Genomic DNA, 21,042 nt, shown 5'->3' on the forward strand with positions numbered 1-21,042 from the left:
ACCAGGGGCGCTCGATTCAAAAAGTTCCCTCTTTACTTTGGAACGCTCCTTGTAGATATAAAACTAATCGAATCTATAACCAATAATATAAGTTAATAAGATACATACTAATATGATTGTAAATCATTCAGTTTTGTCGAACGAATGCTGAATTCTTTGGCATTTTGAAATAAAAATTTGCCAGAACCTAAAGGTTTTTTAATGGATTTGATAACTGCAAGTTACAAAAGTATGAAATGTTCGGTTGCTCCCGAACTCAGCTCTTCCTTACTTTTTATTTATTCAATTATTCATTTTTTGTATTTAAAGTTCTAATTTTTTTTAATAAGTTGTGGTATTTGTGGAATATCATTAAGATGATTTTAAGTACCTTAATTTTTATTAATGAAATCATACAGATTCCAGATCTTTTTTTTTTTACTTTTTATTAATTGTGAAATGGTAATTGCGCATACTGAGAGTTATGATCGTGATTTTTTTTTTGGATGTCATATGCCTGAAAAAACATCTGTATTTGCGCAAATCACAATGTAAGGTTTTAATTCACTAATTTATAAATTCAATTTAAGGTACTTTAATACAATTTTTAATTATTATTTATAACAAGCGGGTTGCAAATATTAAGCCAATGAAATAATAGCACATGTGAATGGAAAACAAGCTATGTACTTCTCATCCATTAACAATAGGATAAGTACAATTCTACCAGTGACAGATATCAAGTATAGTTATTTCGTACCAAACCAATAGAAGGAATTTGTTACCAAATGTCCCTGAAATTTAAAAATAATAAAACTGAAAAATGGCGCCTCCAATCTCTACTCAACAAATCTGAGGGAAAAATTAGTGACTGATTTGCGAAGAAGTCTGCGTGGTTTTTGAGGTGACCTGATTACGAATTTGCATTCAAGAATTTGCCATCACATACAGCATTTTTTGTCATTTGGTGGTGTTACACCATTCACTAGAAACTGCCTCTATCATCACGGTCGCAAAATGACTGTAAGCTTATGTTATTTTCCAGCTCCTTAGGCCAGATTCGGAATTTGACCCCAAAATATGCTCGGTTTCTTTAGTAAGTACTGAATGTTAAGCTGAATCTGCATTACTCTAGACCCCGGAGTAGACGTTCTGCAGAGAATGTTGCTGCTGTCGCTGAGGATGTCATGGAAGCGCCGTCGCCATCAACCATACGACGTGCCACGCAAATGCATATCAGTCGACGGTGTTCGAAGCGAATTTTAGTACAAGAGGATATTACCTCTATTCGCGTCGGTGACACTCTGTTGTCGTCGTGGAGAGAAAGTGTGCGGGGGTTCTGTTAGGTGCGTTCCTTCCTAGGTCGGAGGTGCAGGTACCTCAAGTACAAGAGGTGCCTGTCCCTCCATTGGATGATGGGAAGTTGGGGTACGCCTTTGGCCTGGTTAGGTCTAAACGGTCCCCAGGTTTTGATGGTTTGAACGGAGAGATGTGTAAAAGCTTATGGAAGTTCATTCCGGAATACCTGGAGGCCATTTATAATAAGTGCGTCTGGGAGGGATACTTTCCATGCGAGTGGAAAAGTGCTAGGGTTGTTCCTCTCCTGAAGTCCCCTGATAAGGTCAGGAGCGATCCTCGATCTTATCGGGGCATCAGTCTCCTTCCATTACTTGGAAAAGTGCTGGAAAGAGTCATGGTGAAACGGTGTGGAGTGTGGAGTTGTTCGAGGCTGCCCGCAGGGTTCCATCTGTGGTCCATATATTTGGAACCTTATGATGGACACTCTGCTTGTGCAGCTCGAGCCACTCTGTAAATGTTGTGCGTATGTGGACGACCTTCTTCTTATGGTCGAAGGTCGCTCGAGGTCTGAGCTAGAACGGGCGGGAAGAGATCTCTTAGAGATCGTTAATTCATGGGGTTTAGGTGTGGGCGTCGACATATCGATGGACAAAACGTTGGCAATGCTGCTGAAAGGTAGATTGTCATCGGGTCGTCCATCGATTGTCCGTGTGAACGGGGTCAGCATCAGATATGTGACGCAAGTCAAATATCTTTGACTGACCATGAGTGAAAGGATGTGTTTTACTCCACACTTGGCGAATGTGAAGGAGCGACTGCAGGCAACTGTAGGCAAAATACGACGGATTTTGAGGAGCGATTGGGGTCTCGGACGTCGTGCTGTCCGCACCATATATCGTGGCTTGTTTGTGGCCTGTGCCACTTATGGAGCCCCTGTATGGCGGGAGACAGCCACGACTGTCTGGGGGTCTCAAAAACTCCTCTCAATCCAGCGTTGCATGATGCTTGCATGTTTGCCTGTATGTCGCACCGTCTCAACGGATGCGATGCGATGGTTAAGAAGGGGCTTGAGTGTGCCATTGCTGCGGAATGACTGGATTTCCTACGATGATGTGGAGAGGGAGGGATATCTAGGGAGCAAGAGGCTCCTAGATGATAGGGTCAGGTGTAGGTGGCAAGAACGTTGGGACAATAGTCCTAACGGCCGAGTGACGTACAAGTACATTCGGGACGTGGGGTTCGTTAAGGATAACCCAGTTTTCAGATTTTGTCTTAGTCTGGGTTTCCTGCTTACGGGGCATGGGCCTCTGAATGCATTTTTGCATCGGAGGCACCTTTCGGATACGTCGGGGTGTTTTTGTGGGGCGGGGTCGGAAAATTGGTCGCATTTGATTGCGGAGTGCCCGATGTACTCGGACATTAGGGATTTGGGTGGTATGGGGATTAGCTGGACTGATGGACAATTAGATGTTAGTGGTGTGATCTCCACTAGTCGGAATGCCGAACAGTTAGGGTCGTTTGCGCGTGAACTGTTTAAGCGGCGAAGGCGGTTAGTTGGATTTAGGGTTAGTTTTTGTATGATTGGTGTGTGTAAGTGATGTGTGTATGGGGTCCAACCCCTGGCCTCCAGTCCAGAGGCGTATGGAAGCTCAACTGGTAGTAGTTTCGGCTACGAGGTCTGACCGGAGACTTAATTCTGGTACCACGGAGAGCAGGAGCCCTTGGAGTTCGCTCCAACCTGCTCGTGCGGGCTGGCCCCTCGGGGAGTATCGTGGTGGTTGTGGTTAAAACCCAAATCGCGGGAAGAACTGACTTTGTCAGTTAAATGGGGAGTTGCATTGCAACCGGGTGCCGAACCCAAAGCACGGCAGAGGTTTTAGATGTGCCAAGGTGGTTAGTGTGTCCATTCCACACTGCCAATTGGTACTGAAAATGCTTAGCATTCTCAGGGCGCTGATCAACGCATTGATTTGATCCGCTATGCTTTTGAGCGCCGTGGAGTAAGGCTGTCGTCAGCAGGTGCCCACGTAAAACACACCGGACGTTGCCCCCCCTCCCCCCAACAACGACAGATCCCCGTGAAAAGTCCCGCTTTCCCTCTGTTTTGGCACTCGAGACACGAGTGCCCGCTTTCGTAGCGCCCTCCTTCGCGACGTCCACTCCTTTGCCCACCGTACTAGCCGCATGGGCCACGCTCCCACTACCGCTCCCTCCCGTCATAACGCGACGACCCCATATGAGCAGACGCTTTCTCAGTGGTGGCCACGATGGCACTCCCACCACAACACCCGCTCCCTCCCTCGATACCCCTACGTTACGCGGCGACCCAGCACGCGTAACCGCCTTCTCAGCGGAAGCCACGTTGGCACTCCCGCCACAACTCCCGCTTCTCCGCTTCCAGCGAGGGCCTTCGTCCTCCTCTTCCGTCCAGGAGGCATCTCGCTTCCCAACTAACCTCTAAGTCGAACTGATCCGATGGCGTACCACTAACGCAGAAGGCTCACGGACAGAAAGATTCTAGAGCAGATGCCTCCAGGTACCCGCGTCTGAACGCGCTGAAAAATGCGACTCGCGCGCAGACCCACTCCTTAACAGCGATCACCCAAGCGGTCGATTAACGCGTGATCGCAGTGGCACAGCCCACAACCCCAACCAGTGGTCGGATTAAGGCCACTCAATTGGCCGCCGTACGGACAATGTCCCCGTAACGGTCCGGAGTCGACCGATGTGGCGCTGAACGGAATCGCACCGTGGGCTAAACGGTAGCGCTCTTACGACCGTTGGTCCACACAGGAGTCGCAGTCTCCAACGCTGGACAGACGCTTGCACCCTTTGGGCAATCCTGCCCAGACTCCTCTGACACAGAGCCGACTAAACGCCAGATGCTCAGCACAGAACTACTGGCAGGCAGTCCAGTCAGCAAGAGAACCAACAACACGGAGCTACACTGGAACCGTGCGAAGCTTCCGCCAATAACAACAACGTGGATGACCACGTTGTCCGTATATAATCACGTTCTCGGAATTAAACAAACGCTTTCGTTAGTGTCTGTTAAAGAACTACATATTTATTTTTGTATCATTTACACTTATCCTATCTTATTTTAAAGCTTAATTCTAATTACTCTTCTAATATCTTCTTGTTCTCTTACTCTAATTTCTCTTAAAACTAAGGTAGTATTAGTTATAATATGGTAATGTAAATGGATATGTAAATGGGTTCTTACATTACTATATATTATATAGGCGATATGGAGGCTTACATTACTCCTCCGCGGCCAGAATAAGCAGTCCCTGCGTATTCAAAAAAAAATGTCCAATATTTAAATAACTTTAATGTTTATCTAAATTTTTATTCATATATTTCGTTTTACTTGTGTTTTATATATTTTTTTAAATTGTTTATTATTGGATACTAGGTAATTTCCTTCTTGCTTAAAATTTATAATTTTTTTATATTTGGGGTTTGATTTGCTTACTCTATTATTATTTACAATCTTGTTTGCAAAACTGTCCGTTTCTACCCTATTCGTTTTTTGGTTTAACACATTTATTCTCTTAGATTTTCTCTCATGTACCATTTTGGTAAGTTGAGATATATCTTCTTGTGAAATTATATTATTTAAAAGATCTATTGGTCGATATTTGGTGGTACTATGAATAGTGTTGTTGTATGCTGCTATTGCTTTATATACATTTTCCATGATATCATCTTTATTATTAGGATCTGCATTGAAAAGTCGAATGTGTTCGTTTAGAGTACCATGTAATCTTTCTACGTCCGCTTTACCAGTTTTCAAATAAGCTGTTGTTGTGTGGAAGTTTATCTGTTGGTTCTTTAAAAATTCCCTAACTACAGCAGTATCTAGCTCATTGTCGAAAACTACTAACTTTGGTTTACCTAAATATTGTATTCTCTGCTTGAGTGCCTTCAGTATCGATACCCAGGTCCTGTCTTCCAGGTTGTAAGCAGTTGCGTATTTCGTAAGTTTATCTATGCTTGTAAGATACATCTTGCCGCGTTGTGGATACCATATATCAAAATGAACGATATCATTGTGCCGTTCTGGTGTAGATGTAATGTTAAAGCTATGCTTTATTGGGGTCCTATCAAATTTCGCAAGTTTACATATTTCGCAACTGTTAATGTATTTTTGAATTTCTTTCTGAAACTTAGGGTAGTAGTAAACTCTTCTCAATTCTTCATAAACTTCGTTAATACCTCTATGATTATTTTTAATGTGCGTATTTTGTATTAATTGTAAAAGCTTTTCTCTATCAATTATATCTTCTAAGATTGAATGTGCTTTTAACACCTTTAAGCTTTTGTTTCTCGCAAAATATTTAATATACAAAGACTGGAATTCTTTGTATAATTCAATATTTTGGCAATAAACTACTGCAAGTCCTTTCGCAGGTAGTTTTTCTCGCAGGAAATCCAAATGGGCATCATTATTTGTTACTTTTAAGCAGTGTCGAATTTTAGTTTTGAACACAATTTTTGTTGAACAAGAATTCGTATTTGAATTTTGAATTAATAATTGATTTTTAAATAAGTTAATTGGTTGTTCGGTTATTTTAATGTAGTCAGTACTATCGCTTTCTGCGCTATGCACTGTGTTAACATCTTCATCGAATAATTCATTTAGATTAATTACTACTTCACTATTTAATGATTCATAATTTAACCTGCTTATGCCGTCTGCGATTACGTTTTCTTTTCCTTTTATATAACTAATATCAAAATCGAACTCATTTAGCTTAATTTTCCATCTTTGGATTTTAGCATTTGGTTCTTTTATATTGTGAAGCCAAACTAATGGACGGTGGTCTGTTTTGATTACAAACCTACGACCGAAAAGATATGGGCGACAATATTTGGTTGCCCAAACTATGGCTAATAACTCCTTTTCAATTGTGCTGTAATTTTTTTCGTGACCGTTTAGAGTACGGCTGGCAAAAGAAACAGCTTTATTTCCTTGCATAAGTGCGGCTCCTAATGCAAAATTACTCGCATCAGTAACGAGCGTAAAAGTTTTATTAAAATCAGGATGAATAAGAATAGGATCATTTTTAAACAACATTTTTAATTTTTCAAAAGCCGCTTTATAATCTTTATCACAAGTATTAACTTTTATTCCTTGTTTGAGGTATTTAATGAGATGGTGAGCTATTTTGGAGTAATCCTTAATAAAACGTCTGTAAAACCCAGTTATACCCAAAAATGATTTTATTTCTTTTTGTGTTTTAGGTAATAGTATTTTTTCTATGGTTTCAAGTTTCTTAGGGTTTGGTTTAATGCCTTCAGCAGTTACTAAATGACCCAAAAACTCAGTTTCTTTTGAGAGGAATTTGCACTTGTCAACTTGTAATTTCAAATTGGCTTGACACAAACGTTTCAAAATTTTGTCTATTGCTTCTAAATGTTCTTCTATACTAGTTGAAAAAATCAGAACGTCATCTAAATAAACTAAGCAGATTGAACCAATGTATTCTTTCAATACGTGGTTAATCAGTCGTTGGAAAGTAGCCGGCGCATTACGAAGGCCAAATGGCATACGCACAAACTCCTAATGCCCAGTGGCTGTAGAAAAAGCTGTTTTTGAAATGTCATCGGGATGTACTTCTACCTGGTGAAATCCCTTGGCTAAATCAAGAGTAGAGAAATATAAACACTTTCCTAGCTTGTCGAATATATCGTTAATATTTGGCATAGGAAATCTGTCTTCAACTGTAATATCGTTTAACTTTCGATAGTCAATTACTATACGCCATTTTTGTTCATTGGAAGAATCTAATTTTTTTGGAACGATCCATATTATATGGACTATTTGAATGCCTAATTATGTTTTGTTTTAACATATTTTCAATCTGGTCATTAACTTCTGCTTTATGTACCTCAGGGTACTTATATAATTTGGAATACACAGGCATATCATGCTTCGTTGGAATTCTATGCTTTATTTCATTGGTAAAAGTTAAATTATCGTTCTTGTTTTAAAATACATGTTTATACTTTTTAATTATATTAGTTAATTTTTCCTTTTCATATTTTTCGAGATGATCTGTTTGGATTTGAGATAATATATCAGGGTTTTCAATTTCGCAATTATAAAAGCAGCTATCTTTATAAGCTAATTCATTATAATCTTCTTCCTCTTTAGACAAACACATTGTTATTACAGCATTACTTGTAATTAATTGTCTACAAGGTATATTTATTATGCAGTTTAAATTTTGTAAGATATTATTACCTATAAGTCCATCAAAGTTTTCATTGAACGCGTATTCTAAAAATTCGCAATTATAATCTTTTATATTAAATTCACGAAATATAGGAAATTTGCAAAGTTTTGTAATTATTATCTCTCTACCTAATGCTCTTGCTACTACGTTTACATTTTGCTTCAAATTCGGATGACATATACCAGGGTTAATTATACTGAATTCAGCACCAGTATCAATTATAAATTTTAATTTTTTTATAGGATTATTAATTATTATATATGGAAGTTTTGATTGCCTGCTATTGGAAAATTTACGTTCGAATTTCCTATTTCCATTGGTTCATCTTGTTGATTATTGTTTCTCATATTAGGTGCGTTTTGACTTCCTAAAATCGGCTGTCTAAATTGGTAAACATAATTATTATTATTGGAATTCGGTTTATTTCTATTTGTGTTTTGTGAGTAATTTGTCCGCTTCGTTTGACTAGTAAAATTTGAATTTCCTAGGTTATCATTACATGGATTATAATTTGTATTAGAATAATGTGGATTTTGATATGGCAAATTTTGTTGGGTCTCAAAATGCTGATTATGTTTATTACTCATATTTGTAAAATTAAACGATTTCCTTTGAAAGGAATTATTTTGGTTATTAGAATTATTGCTAAAGTTAGTTCTTATATTTGTATTCAAATAGTCTCTTTTTGCAGGTCCAAACTGTGTATAATTTTGATGTTTTGCGTATAATATAATTTTAAATGCGTCTTCTAATGTTTCAGGATCTCTGGCGAATATCATAGTACGTGTTCGTTCAGGAAGATGGTCCCTAAAAGTTTTAAGTGAAATTCTGTTTACTTCTTCAGTCGTATAAGTAGTGTCGCCATGAGTTAAACTTCTATTGTGTATTCTGTTTGCCAGTTTATTTATTTTAAAATAATAATTTTCAATTGTTCCATGTAATCTGCAAGTTTTTAATTCGTCCATTAAGTCATTACTACTGTATTTTTCGCTAAAATTTTTTGTTAAAATTTCTTTCAAAATATGCCACGAATTTACGTTAGAGTGCCTGTGAATGGCTTCCCTAGTTTTGCCAACACATTTGTTTTTAATATACCCAAAAAGTATATTTTGATTAGTTTTATCTAATTCTAGAATAGATGGAAGAATATTTTCAACCTGATCTAGAAAATCTGGCAACTGATTAATATCATTGCCGTCGAAACTTTCAATATTTTTTATGCAAGTTAAAACTAGGTTAAATCTACTTATTTGTAACGCTTCCATAGCTAAATGTGTAATTCAACTTAAGTGTGTGTAAAAGGGAAACTAATATATTGCTAAAAGAAGAAACGAGAGAAGGTACTAAAAAATAAAATAAAATATATTTACATATATATATATATATTATATATATATATATATATATATATATTATATATATATATATATATATATATATATATATGTGTATACTTATGTATATGTTTGTAAATCCTGTGTTCTTGCTGTTTCTCTTGCTGCTTTGCTGCCTTGCTGGATTTGTTTCTGCTGCATTAAGCTCCAGTTAATTGCTCTCTTTTGTTTTATATTTTCTCTGCTGCACTGAAAACTTTAGTCGTTGTGTGTCCCGTTTGAAGCGTCTTAGATAATCTAGGCACCGTTTCAAAGAGATTTAAAATTCCTTTCACCTTCACAGAGGTCACAAATTCATAGTCATCCGCTTATAACCGCGACTATTTCACCTTCACAGAGGACACAATGACCGTTGCAGCCAGCTAGTTGTTTGTAGTTTTCGATGAGTTCCTCTAATCCTCTTATTTTCAAATGTGCGCGTTTTATACTTTTCTTTATTTAGTTCGGTTTTTTTTTATATTTATTTTATTATTAATACGTTTTTTATTTTGTAATTGCTATTATTTTATAATATACTACTCCTTTGCTTATTTAGTGCTTAAATTGTTTTGCTCAGCCCGATTTACGAAAAGATTGTTTGATTTAAAAAATTAAATTTTTGCTCAGCGGCTAATTAGAAATGTTTCTCATATATCTATATTTTTTGTTTTTAATTATTTTAAAGAGTTGCGTTCTTACAAAAAAAAAAATCGACCACGCGGTACTTTTTCAGTATTTTCTTCAGTGGTACTTTTTCCTCGTCGCCAATCACGTTCTCGGAATTAAACAAACGCTTTCGTTAGTGTCTGTTAAAGAACTACATATTTATTTTTGTATCATTTACACTTATCCTATCTTATTTTAAAGCTTAATCCTAATTACTCTTCTAATATCTTCTTGTTCTCTTACTCTAATTTCTCTTAAAACTAAGGTAGTATTAGTTATAATATGGTAATGTAAATGGATATGTAAATGGGTTCTTACATTACTATATATTATATAGGCGATATGGAGGCTTACATTACTATATACAATAGTAATTATAAAAATTACTTACCGCTACTCACGACGATTTGGCACACAAAAATGCACAAAATTGCACAAAAATGTGTAACGCACAAAAACACTCGCGGTCACCGACCCTCACTACTCGCGATCGCACAAACAATTTCGCTAAACCGCTATGCACACGTGCTAGGCAATAACGGTGCCAACCAAAACGCGTAAACAAATACCCGCACAAAGGGGAATCGCAAAAATCACCGAAAAAATACACTACTAAATTACAACGATGCGCACGCACGTCTATCCGCGTCGACAGTCAACTAACGAATGACGTCACTGTTGACAGTCATAACTTTGAAGTTGTAGATAATTTCGTCTATTTAGGAACCAGCATTAATACCACCAACAATGTCAGCCTGGAAATCCAACGCAGGATTGCTCTTGCCAACAGGTGCTACTTCGGACTGAGTAGGCAATTGAAAAGTAAAGTCCTCTCTCGACGAACAAAAGCTAAACTCTATAAGTCGCTCATAATTCCCGTCCTGCTGTATGGTGCCGAGGCTTGGGCGATGACAACAACCGTTGAGTCGACGTTACGAGTTTTCGAGAGAAAAATTCTGCGAAAGATTTATGGTCCTTTGCGCATTGGCCACGGCGAATATCGCATTCGATAGAACGATGAGCTGTACGAGATATACGTAGACGTCGACATAGTTCAGCGAATTAAAAGACAGCGGCTACGCTGGCTAGGTCATGTTGTCCGGATGGATGAAAACACTCCAGCTCTGAAAGTATTCGACGCAGTACCCGCCGGGGGAAGCAGAGGAAGAGGAAGACCTCCACTCCGTTGGAAGTGGATATCCAATTGGCGCCACGTAGCGAAAAGAAGAAACGACTGGCGCGCTGTTGTTAACTCGGCTATAATCGCGTAAGCGGTGTCTACGCCAATTAAGAAGAAGAAGAAATCTGTCAAATGAAAACACAGTTTTCGCTGAAAGCTACTTGAAAACTTACATTCTACTCATTATAATCGGTGCCTGCTCTAGTTTAATCGATGTTTTTGGAAGACATATTTTGTCGGCCCTAAATTGTCACTTGATATTTGTTTACATTCCATATACAAAAACAGCTGTCGCTTGATATTCTCATATTAGGGAGATTCTCTTGCTCTTGCCAAACCTTGCACGGCGCAGAAATTGCAGAATTTTCCTCTTGGTGCAACGGCACAACAACAAACACACGCAGAAAATTATTTGCAATGCCTATAAATATGTCAGACCAAAACATATATATATATAATATATCATTGATTCTGCAATGGGTGCTCTCTTGGCCTTGCATATTTCGGTATATGATTTTTGCAAGAGCAAGAGAATGCTGCTATTGAAAGTTGTCAGTGAAAACTCATCGAAAACACACATTGCCGGTCCGAACGACTTAGATTCCACAACATACAAATGTGTTTTCAAAATGTTTTCAATGTCGGTCCGAACATAGTATAACTTACAATTCAAATCTGTGTGCGACTACCTTCTTGATTTGTTTCTGACAGCAAAACCGATAAAATTGAATTCCGTGACACCCAAAAGCGATACAAATTCGGTTTCGAATATCAAACCAATAATATCTGAATTCATGACACCTACTGCTTTTTTTGATTGGTTTCAATTCTGATTCCGACAACTATCAGATTCCACAACACCCCTGATAGATTCCAAATCTTCTTGTTTTTTTAATTTTTATTAATTGTGAAATGGTAGTTGCGCATACTGAGATGTTTTTTTTTGGAGATGATTTTTTTTTGGAAATGTGAGAGTTCCCTGATATGTCTGAAAGGACGCTATATTTGCGTAAACCTAAATTTAAGGTTTTTATTTACAAATTTTTTACTGAGAATTAGATTCGTAATTTTTTTTAGGAGATTTGAGAAATCCCTTGCATGTGTAAAAGGACATCTATAATTTATAAATCGAATTTAAGGTAGGTAGGTAGGTAGGTAGGTAGGAGTGCAGCCCTATCGGGCTCAATTAGCACTTGATGTGCCATTTTGATACGCTATTCGTAGAACTTCCTGTATCTGCTATTACGTTTCACCTTCTCTCTCAAACCATTTTGAGGTTTCGATGAAACTTCTTATGTCTCATATGCTTTTAGTGGAAATCCATTCAAGGTTTGGTGCTTGATGGATTCCAAGTGTTTTGTGTCGGATGTGTGCTAGAGCTGGGCATTCGCACAGAAAGTGGAAAATTGTTTCCTTGTTCGCTGCTACTCCGCAGCCTCGGCAGATGTCGTTGTGTTGGACGCATGTTCCCCAAATGGCCAGTGCCCTGTTGTGGTAGCTGTTACGCTGTAGATGCTTTTTCTTGACCTATTTAATAAGTCGTTGGTTCTTTTCCTGTCATATGTTGGCCGTAATTGGTTAGTTATGACGCATTTTGTAATGTTTTTCCACCTGTTATTTGCAACTTATTGAAATTGTCTATTGATCTCTCGTTTGATCGATTCTAGCGGGCTTGGTATTAGCTCCGCCTCGGATTCGTTGAGGAAAGCTCCTGTCTTTGCCAACTCGTCTGCTTTTTCGTTACCGAAAATGTTGCTGTGGCCGGGAACCCAGATCAAGTCTACTTGGAGCTTGTCTTTTATTGAGCTTAGTGTTCTGTTGCAGTTGTCAACTATGCTGGAATTTGTCATGGATGAAGACAAGGCCAGGAGCGCCGCCTGACTATCCGTAAATATAGTTGCTTGATGTATATTCCCGTGGTTTTCTAATAGAACTTCGCAGGCTTTTTCTATGCCTAGTAATTCTGCTTGGAAGATGCTAGCCGAGTTCGGAAGACGTATAGAAAGAGATATGCCTAGATCAGCGGAGAATACCCTCGTGCCTACTCCGCAGTCCATTTTGGACCCGTCGGTATAGACTGAGATGGTATCCTCTCCTATCGAATGTGGGAGAATGTAGTCTGATTTACTAATTTTAATACCTCACCTACTTGTTTACTTCTAAACAATCCGATAGTAAATGCAATTATTCTCGGTAATGCTATGCAAATGGAAATATGATATTTTATTGAGTTCATTGATAGTACGACTTTATAAGTTCACGCTCAATATTCAACTAACTCATATTCAAGTTCGTTACTCTGAATCGTTGTGTCTCCCACACTCGCACAACACTAGTGCGGGTCTCTACATCCCTTCCTTTTTTCGTCTTTCTTCTATCTTTGTTAAGCCTCTGGGTCTGCCGCCGGCGCTCCCGTTGATGAAGTGGCGTCAGTTGAGATTTGTTGTGATGGTTGACCGCACTGCATGGATTGTCCTGAAGTCGTAGGATTACTTTCGTTATCTGAGATTGTTTCGGATGCTGGTAGCCTTTTTATGTGACTAATGTTTCTTCTTAACGTTTTTTCCCCAGCTGTTATTATCACCTCATTGCCACTCCTTTCCTTTACTGTGTACTCCGTCGGATCGAAGTTTGGAGTAAGTTTGTGCGCGAATACCACGTTCTTTAATAAGACCTTATCCCCTACCTCAATGTCGCTTTCTTTTGCCCTTCGTCTCATGTCCGGCTTCTCTTTCCCTTTCCATTTGTTAATAATGTCATAATCTTGGGCAGCCGAGTCCAACATGTCGTCTGTGAAGTCCTGAATACCTGGGATTTTATCTCGAATGACACGATTAAACATGAGCTCCGAGGGTGAGGATCCTGTTGTACCGTGGGGCGTGGCATTGTACATCAATGCAAATTCCTCGATCTCCTTGTAGTCTCGTTTGTTGTTGTGCGCGATTATTAACCTCTTTGCTAACGACTTGTTCATATTTTCAACTTTCCCATTCGCCTGCGGCCAATATGTGGAAGTCGTAATTAAAGTGATGTGATTATTGCAGAAGCTTTTAAATTAGGAGCTGGTGAATTGTCTGCCATTATCCGCCCTTATTGAGTTAGGTATGCCCAATCTACTAAACACCTCTTGCATGTCGGAAATAATGGCTTCAGACGTGATTTTTTTTTTAGGAATTTTGCCTCTTGGTAGCGGGACGGGCTTGAAAATTGTCTCAAGTAGTTTATGGTCGGTGACTAACTCAAATTGCAGCCCCATTAAGTAGTAGTGGTATCTTTCAACAGCCCAAAGTAGTGCAAGGGTCTCCTTCTCGGTCTAAGAGTATTTCTTTTCCGTATCTGATAGGCTTTTGCTCGCAAACGATATGATAAGTGGCTCATTCTGATCGTCAAACTGTAAAAGTACCGCCCCTAGCGCTACTGGGCTTGCATCTGCTATTAGACGAGTACTTTTCTTCGTGTTAAAGTATGCCAGGTTTGGTACGTTTGATAGGCCCTCCTTCAATTTGTCAAAAGATTCTTGTTGGCTTTTATCCCAGATAAACTTTTGGTTTAATTTGAGTAATTTTCTCAACGGTTCTGTTGTATCAGCGAGGTCCGGGAGGAATTTCCCCACGTATGTCACGAGACCCAAGAAGCTCCTTACCTCTTCCTTCGACTGTGGTGGGCGGAAGTCCCTAATCGTTTCAATCTTATCAGAGTCAGGTGCTATGTCCTCCTCAGATAACAGGTGTCCCAAGAATTTTAGCTTTTGTGCCTTCCGAACGCACTTTTTCTCGTTCATCATTAAATTGTTATCTCTAAACACGTCTACCACTCTTTTTACCGCTTTGTCATGTTCTGTCTTCGTTTTACCAAATATTATGATATCGTCTGTATAATTAAATGCATTTTTGCAAGAGCATAACAGTTTTTCTATGACTCGCTGGAAGATCTCTGGGGCTGAATTTATCCCAAACATCAGCCTCTTATACCTAAATAAACCCTTATGCGTAATGAAAGTGGTACTATCGGGACTGAATTCATCCAGCTCTAGCTGGTGATATGCCCACTTCAAGTCGATCCTAGAAAAGTACTTGGCGCCTCTTAGCTTCGTCATGAATATCTCAAATGTTGGTAGCGGATGATTTTCGCGCAGCACTGCTTGGTTTGCTCGCCGCATATCTATACACAACCTCATCTCTCCCCCTTCCTTATACACAATGACTATTGGAGATATCCATGAAGAGGGCCCTGAAACCGGCTCGATAATGTCGAGAGCAATCATTTGGTTAATTTTTTTCTCTACCTGCTCTTCCAAGGCTATCGGTATGCGACGGATCGGCTGTTGTACGGGTTTTACGGTAGGATCGATTGATAATTTGATCTTAACTCCAAGCATTTTTGGGAAAGGTTGTTCAATTTCCACGCTATTTACCCCTAGGCCTACTTTTAAAACTCCCAGCTGCATAGCTGTGTCGCGCCCCAATAAGGACTGCCACCCATTCTTTATTACGTAGAAGGTAGCAATTCTCTCCAATTTGTTCTTTACCGATATAGGTGCTTCGAAAACTTGAAGTACGTCCAGAACTTTATTTGACGCATAGCCCTTAAACTGGGTTGTGTGGTCTTCCCGTTCATTGAATATCACAGCCTTGTCACTGCCTTACGCAGTATTCCCCAGTCACTTCGCTTTCGCTTACCAAGTTGAGACGCGTGCCTGATTCAATTGCCATTGATATCGGGCAACCACCGATACCACATACCAGTTTTTCGTCTACCCCTGCACTGTGTTGCGGCTAGTGGAAAAGTAACTTTTCTCCGATTATTTTTTTCAGAGTTTTTAATGATGCAATTTTGTCACAGACATTCCAAGTAAACAAAAAACACATAAAGCTTATTTTTATGTTGGCCCGCTGATTTTTAATTGATTTTAGAAGTCAAATATACAAGATTTTCACGAAAAGAGGGGATTTCAGGGCTGTATTCAAAATGATCTCATTTGATTTTGGTGGCATATTTTCATTCGGAAAAAAAATCTGCCTTCGGACAAGTATCTTCTGTAAAACAAAGGAATGTTGTTTGAGACATTTTCTTATGCACCTTTTTTAGAGCGAAAACCCGACTAAAGGTCCATTTTTCCTTTAAATTTGGGTTAGGTAATCAATATCTAAAAAGTCCCAGAGAGTCCCAGTTCCAAACCACTACAGAAATGTTACATAATTTGTTTTCAACGAACTGTGAAAAAATCAGCTGCCCATACCTGCCCTCCTGGGAGTTATAGCGATTTTAGTATATCACTCTCAGTATTTATTCCATAGAAATAGAACGGAAATTCTCGGAATCACTTATTTTTTTTATTCTATGTACATTTATTCTAGCACTCCACAAAAATGAGCATAACTCTCTTAAAACTGAAGCTATTGACTTCAAAGCGGTATCAAATTAAAGCTTTTATTGCCACCTTTCAAATAAGAAATGAAATAGATTTTGGTTTTATATAAAATTTCAGAGTTTTTCAACAAATATCGAAAAATCAGGAAAATTTGACGTTTATAATTCTTGTTCGGACCACCCTATACTTTATTTAAAAAACTAATCATAGGGTATTTATCAGAAATAAAAGAAGAATTAAAATAAATTTTTTTTGTTAATTTTTGGAACAAATTTTTTTTTTTACTTTTGTTGAAAATTTGACCCAACAATTTTTTTCGGTGTAAATTTTTTTTTCACTCATTCTGTTTGGGATTTCATTCTGACCAATCTGTAGAAGTTTCTCATCGATACAATTAAAATTACAGTTTAGGCAATATGATTTCCAAAAAATTCCGGTTTCGCAACACTGTGCCCCGTGACATTAGATATCTTGAAACAATTTACTTCTTCTTCTGCGTTCGTTTCTACATTTCGCACTTTGTATGACTCTGTGCGCTTCCTCTTGGGAGAACTTTGATTGTGGCCGCTCTTTCGTTTCTTTGTTCTACATTTTCTAGCAAAATGTCCAATCAAGCCGCATTTGTTGCATTTCGCAGACTTTGCCGGACATTTTGGATCGTTACTAAAATGTCCCTTTTGGCCACATCTGCCACACTCATCATTGTTCTGCTTTGCCCCGCGTGACTTTGCAGTAATTCGATTAACAGACTCGTCTGCCGACTTCGTAAACATAGACCCCGATTGCTTGGATATTTGCTCATAAATTTAACAGGTTTCACCTATCTCTTTTAAACTCTGTTCTTTCTCTAGAAGCTTTTTCTTCAAGTCGACTGAAGCCCACGAGTCTTTTATTTTATCCTTGATGCAAATTTCATTTATTTCTGCGGCCGTTTTCCCGAATTCTCACTTCGACACTTGATGCCGGAGTCGTAGTAAGTATTTGTTGAATCCCCTCAACAGGGGATAAATTTCGAAAAAGGTGTCTTTCGAAAGTAGAATTACGCTTTGGCGAGAAGTATTCATCAAGTTTTGCTACTAATACTTCGTAGGAGTTCACTTCCTTACTTCCCTCGACTAAGGCACCAGGAATGTTAAAAGCTACTTCCGGCAGTTGGGGGCCCCCCAGGTGCAGTAATTTGTTTTTCTTTTCACTACATCACTTATGTGTTCGGCTTGAAGATATAAGGAGAAGGATCGAAACCACCTTTCCCAATCTGACCGAACAAGGGCCTTATCTATGTTGTCGCACAAGAATGGACGAATCTCCATTTCTACTACGAGTGCGTTGTTGTACCTGTGTTACGCTTGATATTATTGGCAAAATTTTAATTTTTCACTTTTGTCGAATTTGTTACGTCTCCAAATCGTCACGCTGTGATACATGGGCACAATTAATTGCGCTCGCTTTCGTATTTAATACCCTTGATTCTAACGAAATTGAATTTGACACCTTCTGGCTTACATGCGCAATTTAATGCAATTCCTTTACGTACTTTTCACACGCCTTTTGGCTTGTTTGTGTATTCTGTATCTCCACACAATCCAATGTTTCGCCCACTCGTTGAATTACATCTGAAACGAAACATGTACTCTTTACTTAGCTCACAACGAGTGGATTTTAAACTCGCCGAATCACATTGACGAGTATTGAAGACGAATGGCGGCTATTTTGCACTTATAAAATGTGGCATACAGAAATTTTCCACATTATGAATTACACTTTTTCCGAGTCAATTTTATCCCATCCTCGTCGCCACTGTAATACCTCACCTACTTGTTTACTTCTAAACAATCCGATAGTAAATACAATTATTCTCGGTAATGCTTTGCAAATGGAAATATGATATTTTATTGAGTTCATTGATAGTACGACTTTATAAGTTCACGCTCAATATTCAACTAACTCATATTCATGTTCGTTACTCTGAATCGTTGTGTCTCCCACACTCGCACAACACTAGTGCGGGTCTCTACACTAATGGTGAGCTTGTTTAGGATTACACTATGTCCGTAGTTTTGCTGATTCCAACCTCCCAATTCTTTTATTCTTATTGCCGTAATGGCTGCTGTTTTGTGAATAAAAATGTCCATTGGTACATCAGTCGGACATGACCTGATTGCACCAGTAACACCCGCACATGCTGCTCTTTGTATTCCATTTTATTTTTTAATGTTGTATTGTTTGTTTAGCGCTGGCCACCATACCAGAGCTCCATATGTAAGTATAGGTCTTATCACAGCCGTATACATCCACATTATTATACTTAGTTTGAGGCCCCAATTCTTGTTGACGATTCTCTTACAGGTATAGAAGGCCATGTATGCTTTGTTTATGCTTTTTTCTATATTTATTTTCCAGGACAGTTTGGTGTCAATCTCCATCCCCAAGTATTTAGCTGTGTGCGATAGAGTGAGTATTGTACCGTTTAGTACCGGAAGTGGAAACTGAGGTATTTTGGTTCTGCTTGTGAATAGCATCAGTTCTGTTTTGTTCGGGTTAAGTCCTAGTCCATTGTTCTTAGCCCATAGGTTTAACCTTCGAAGTGCTCTTTCCATAATCTCGCTGACTGTTGAAGGAAACATGTCTGATACCAACAACACTATATCGTCTGCATACGCTACTGCTTTCACTCCTCCACCGTTTAGTTGGTGTTCGCTGCACTTAGTTTGGGGGGTATACTTACCTTTGCCTGTGGTTAGGTATCCCTTTTTGCTTATGTTAAAACGAAAGATTTGTAAGTTAAAAGGAAACAGGTAAAAATTCACACTTGTATTTCCGGGCAAAAGTTCAATATATACACTGGAATTTAGTTCACAATATTCTATGTGTTTTCGATCTTCCTTTTCACAATATTTTATGTTTTAGTTGATATATAAATTTTCTTTTTCACAATATTTTAAAATTTTAGTAAATATAATTTTTCCTTTGGTTGTGTTATGTTCACTCCTGCCACTGTCAGTGCACCACCACACACACGACCGAAAAAAAAAGGATTCTCCAAATTTTGGACCACAAATCAACTGGACGCGGGTCAACCGTAGACGAGCTGGTAAAACGTGTATATCTTCGTCGGGCGTAAAAAGCGAATTGGTTTCACCCCCATCTAACCAATCCCTTTTGATCGGTTAGGTGGTGAAAAGATAACGTATGGTGTGTGTGTAGTGTGGTTGGTTTGTTGCGTGGGGTTGCGTGTATGATGGTGTGTTGTGTGCTGAATGTTGTGTTGTATGATGAGTGTGAGTTAGGTGATAAATGTTATGTTGTGTGCTGCATGTTGTGTGGTGTAATGAATTTTATGGTGAGGGGTGAGATGCCATGAAGTCGCATAAACATCCCGGCCCCCCTAGGTGAGTTAATTGCCTAGAAGCCGCTGCAGTTTCTGGAGGGTGCTTACTACAGCGCTGAAACCCGTCGCTTTCCGATGGTTGCGATGGTTATGATGTGGTGGTGTATGCGAGCGTGCACCTCGGGACTGCTTCGAACGATGGGCTCTTCGGCGTTGCACTTCATTCTCACGTTGACTGTGCCGCTGTTGATTATGCCGGCGACTGGTGTGCGTTGACTGATCAGCGCGTCGAGGGAAGCGGTGGAATAATGTGTGATGCGGTCGGTGGCAGTACTGACAAGACCCGTCTGACATGCACTCCATCGTAGTGTGCGTATCTGCCAAGCATGTCATGCAGTGGCCGTGGGCTCTAGCGATCTGTTGGCGCTGAGCGGGCGTCATCGTCTTGAAGATCGCATACTTCCTCAGGAAATGGGTTCGATGGCATAGGCTGCATCGTGGAGGTACGTATTCCTCGAAGTGCTCCTCGCCTACTTCCCTGACTGTTGGAACGGATGATTGTTGCCTCCTTGGTGCGGCGATGGGTGTAGCGGAGGATGTATTTGCAGTGGTTGCGGACCTCACCGACTGGGGATTACTGCTATTTCTTCTCCGTCCATTTCTAGTGGAATAGGAATATGTATATTAAACATGGTTTTGCTAGTAGTATGAAAGATGCTACTCATTATACATATATATGTGTATACTATATATATAGATCTATGTATTTATGTCTTTATATGATACCTTTATTCATGGGTATTATATATTATTTATCTATGGATTTTGTTATTTACTATTAATCGCGGTCATTATGGTTTTGATTTGTACGTACGGATTGTAAACGGTGTATGTTTAATTAATTATTGTTTGATTTTATGTATATGTTTGCGTTCGCTTGTTTTCGGTGATTGGTTCTTCGGTATTTGGAAGAAAACACAATTTCACTAATGGTCGAGTTAGTAGGCCAGTTTGTGTTCGTACATCTACTACTCTACGACCTAGTCGCCATTCGGTTGGGGGAAGGCATTCGTCCTGTATGATGACGCATTCGCCTGTACTGGGTTCCTTCTGGATCGTTTTCCATCGATATCTCTTATGGAGATCTTTAAGATAGTCCTCCTTCCATCTGTGGCTGAATTCATGATGGAGAATCTTGATTCTTTCCCATCGATTTATTAAAGTGAGTGAGTCTCCTTCTGTCTCAGGTATGGCGAGAAGAGGAGCTCCTCTGAGGAAGTGTTCAGGTGTAAGAGCTGTGAAATCGGAGGGATCTTGCGAGAGTGGTGATATAGGTCTTGAATTTAATACGGCTTCGATACGAGTGAGTAGTGTAGTAAACTCCTCATAATTAAATTTATGATTACCAGCCGTTTTCTTTAAATGGGACTTAAAGCTTTTGACTGCTGATTCCCAAAGTCCGCCCATGTGTGGAGAACATGGAGGTATAAACTGCCAATCGATCCCTTGAGGTGCATATTTTCTAACAATTTCGGGGGATACTTCTTTCATGAAGTTTATGAATTCTTTCTCGGTGGCTCTTTGAGCTCCGATAAAGTTTT

At 39.2% G+C, this 21,042-nt stretch overlaps 1 protein-coding gene across 2 annotated transcripts in view; it reads left to right on the top strand.

Annotated features, from left to right (window-relative positions):
* The window catches only part of LOC126765219 (UV radiation resistance-associated gene protein), a 61,506-nt gene that overhangs the window by 12,405 nt on the left and 28,059 nt on the right, over positions 1-21,042 (top strand). The window contains exon 5 of one of the 2 annotated variants that reach the window (XM_050482855.1): positions 18,514-18,564. The exons of the other annotated variant lie outside the window; for it this stretch is intronic. Coding sequence (XP_050338812.1) covers positions 18,514-18,550 — 37 coding nt within the window. The 3' untranslated portion in view covers positions 18,551-18,564. The remainder of the gene's footprint in view (positions 1-18,513; positions 18,565-21,042) is intronic. 2 annotated transcript variants of the gene reach the window in all.

This window comes from Bactrocera neohumeralis, unplaced genomic scaffold (genome assembly GCF_024586455.1).
Source record: "Bactrocera neohumeralis isolate Rockhampton unplaced genomic scaffold, APGP_CSIRO_Bneo_wtdbg2-racon-allhic-juicebox.fasta_v2 cluster10, whole genome shotgun sequence".
Taxonomy (NCBI): domain Eukaryota; kingdom Metazoa; phylum Arthropoda; class Insecta; order Diptera; family Tephritidae; genus Bactrocera; species Bactrocera neohumeralis.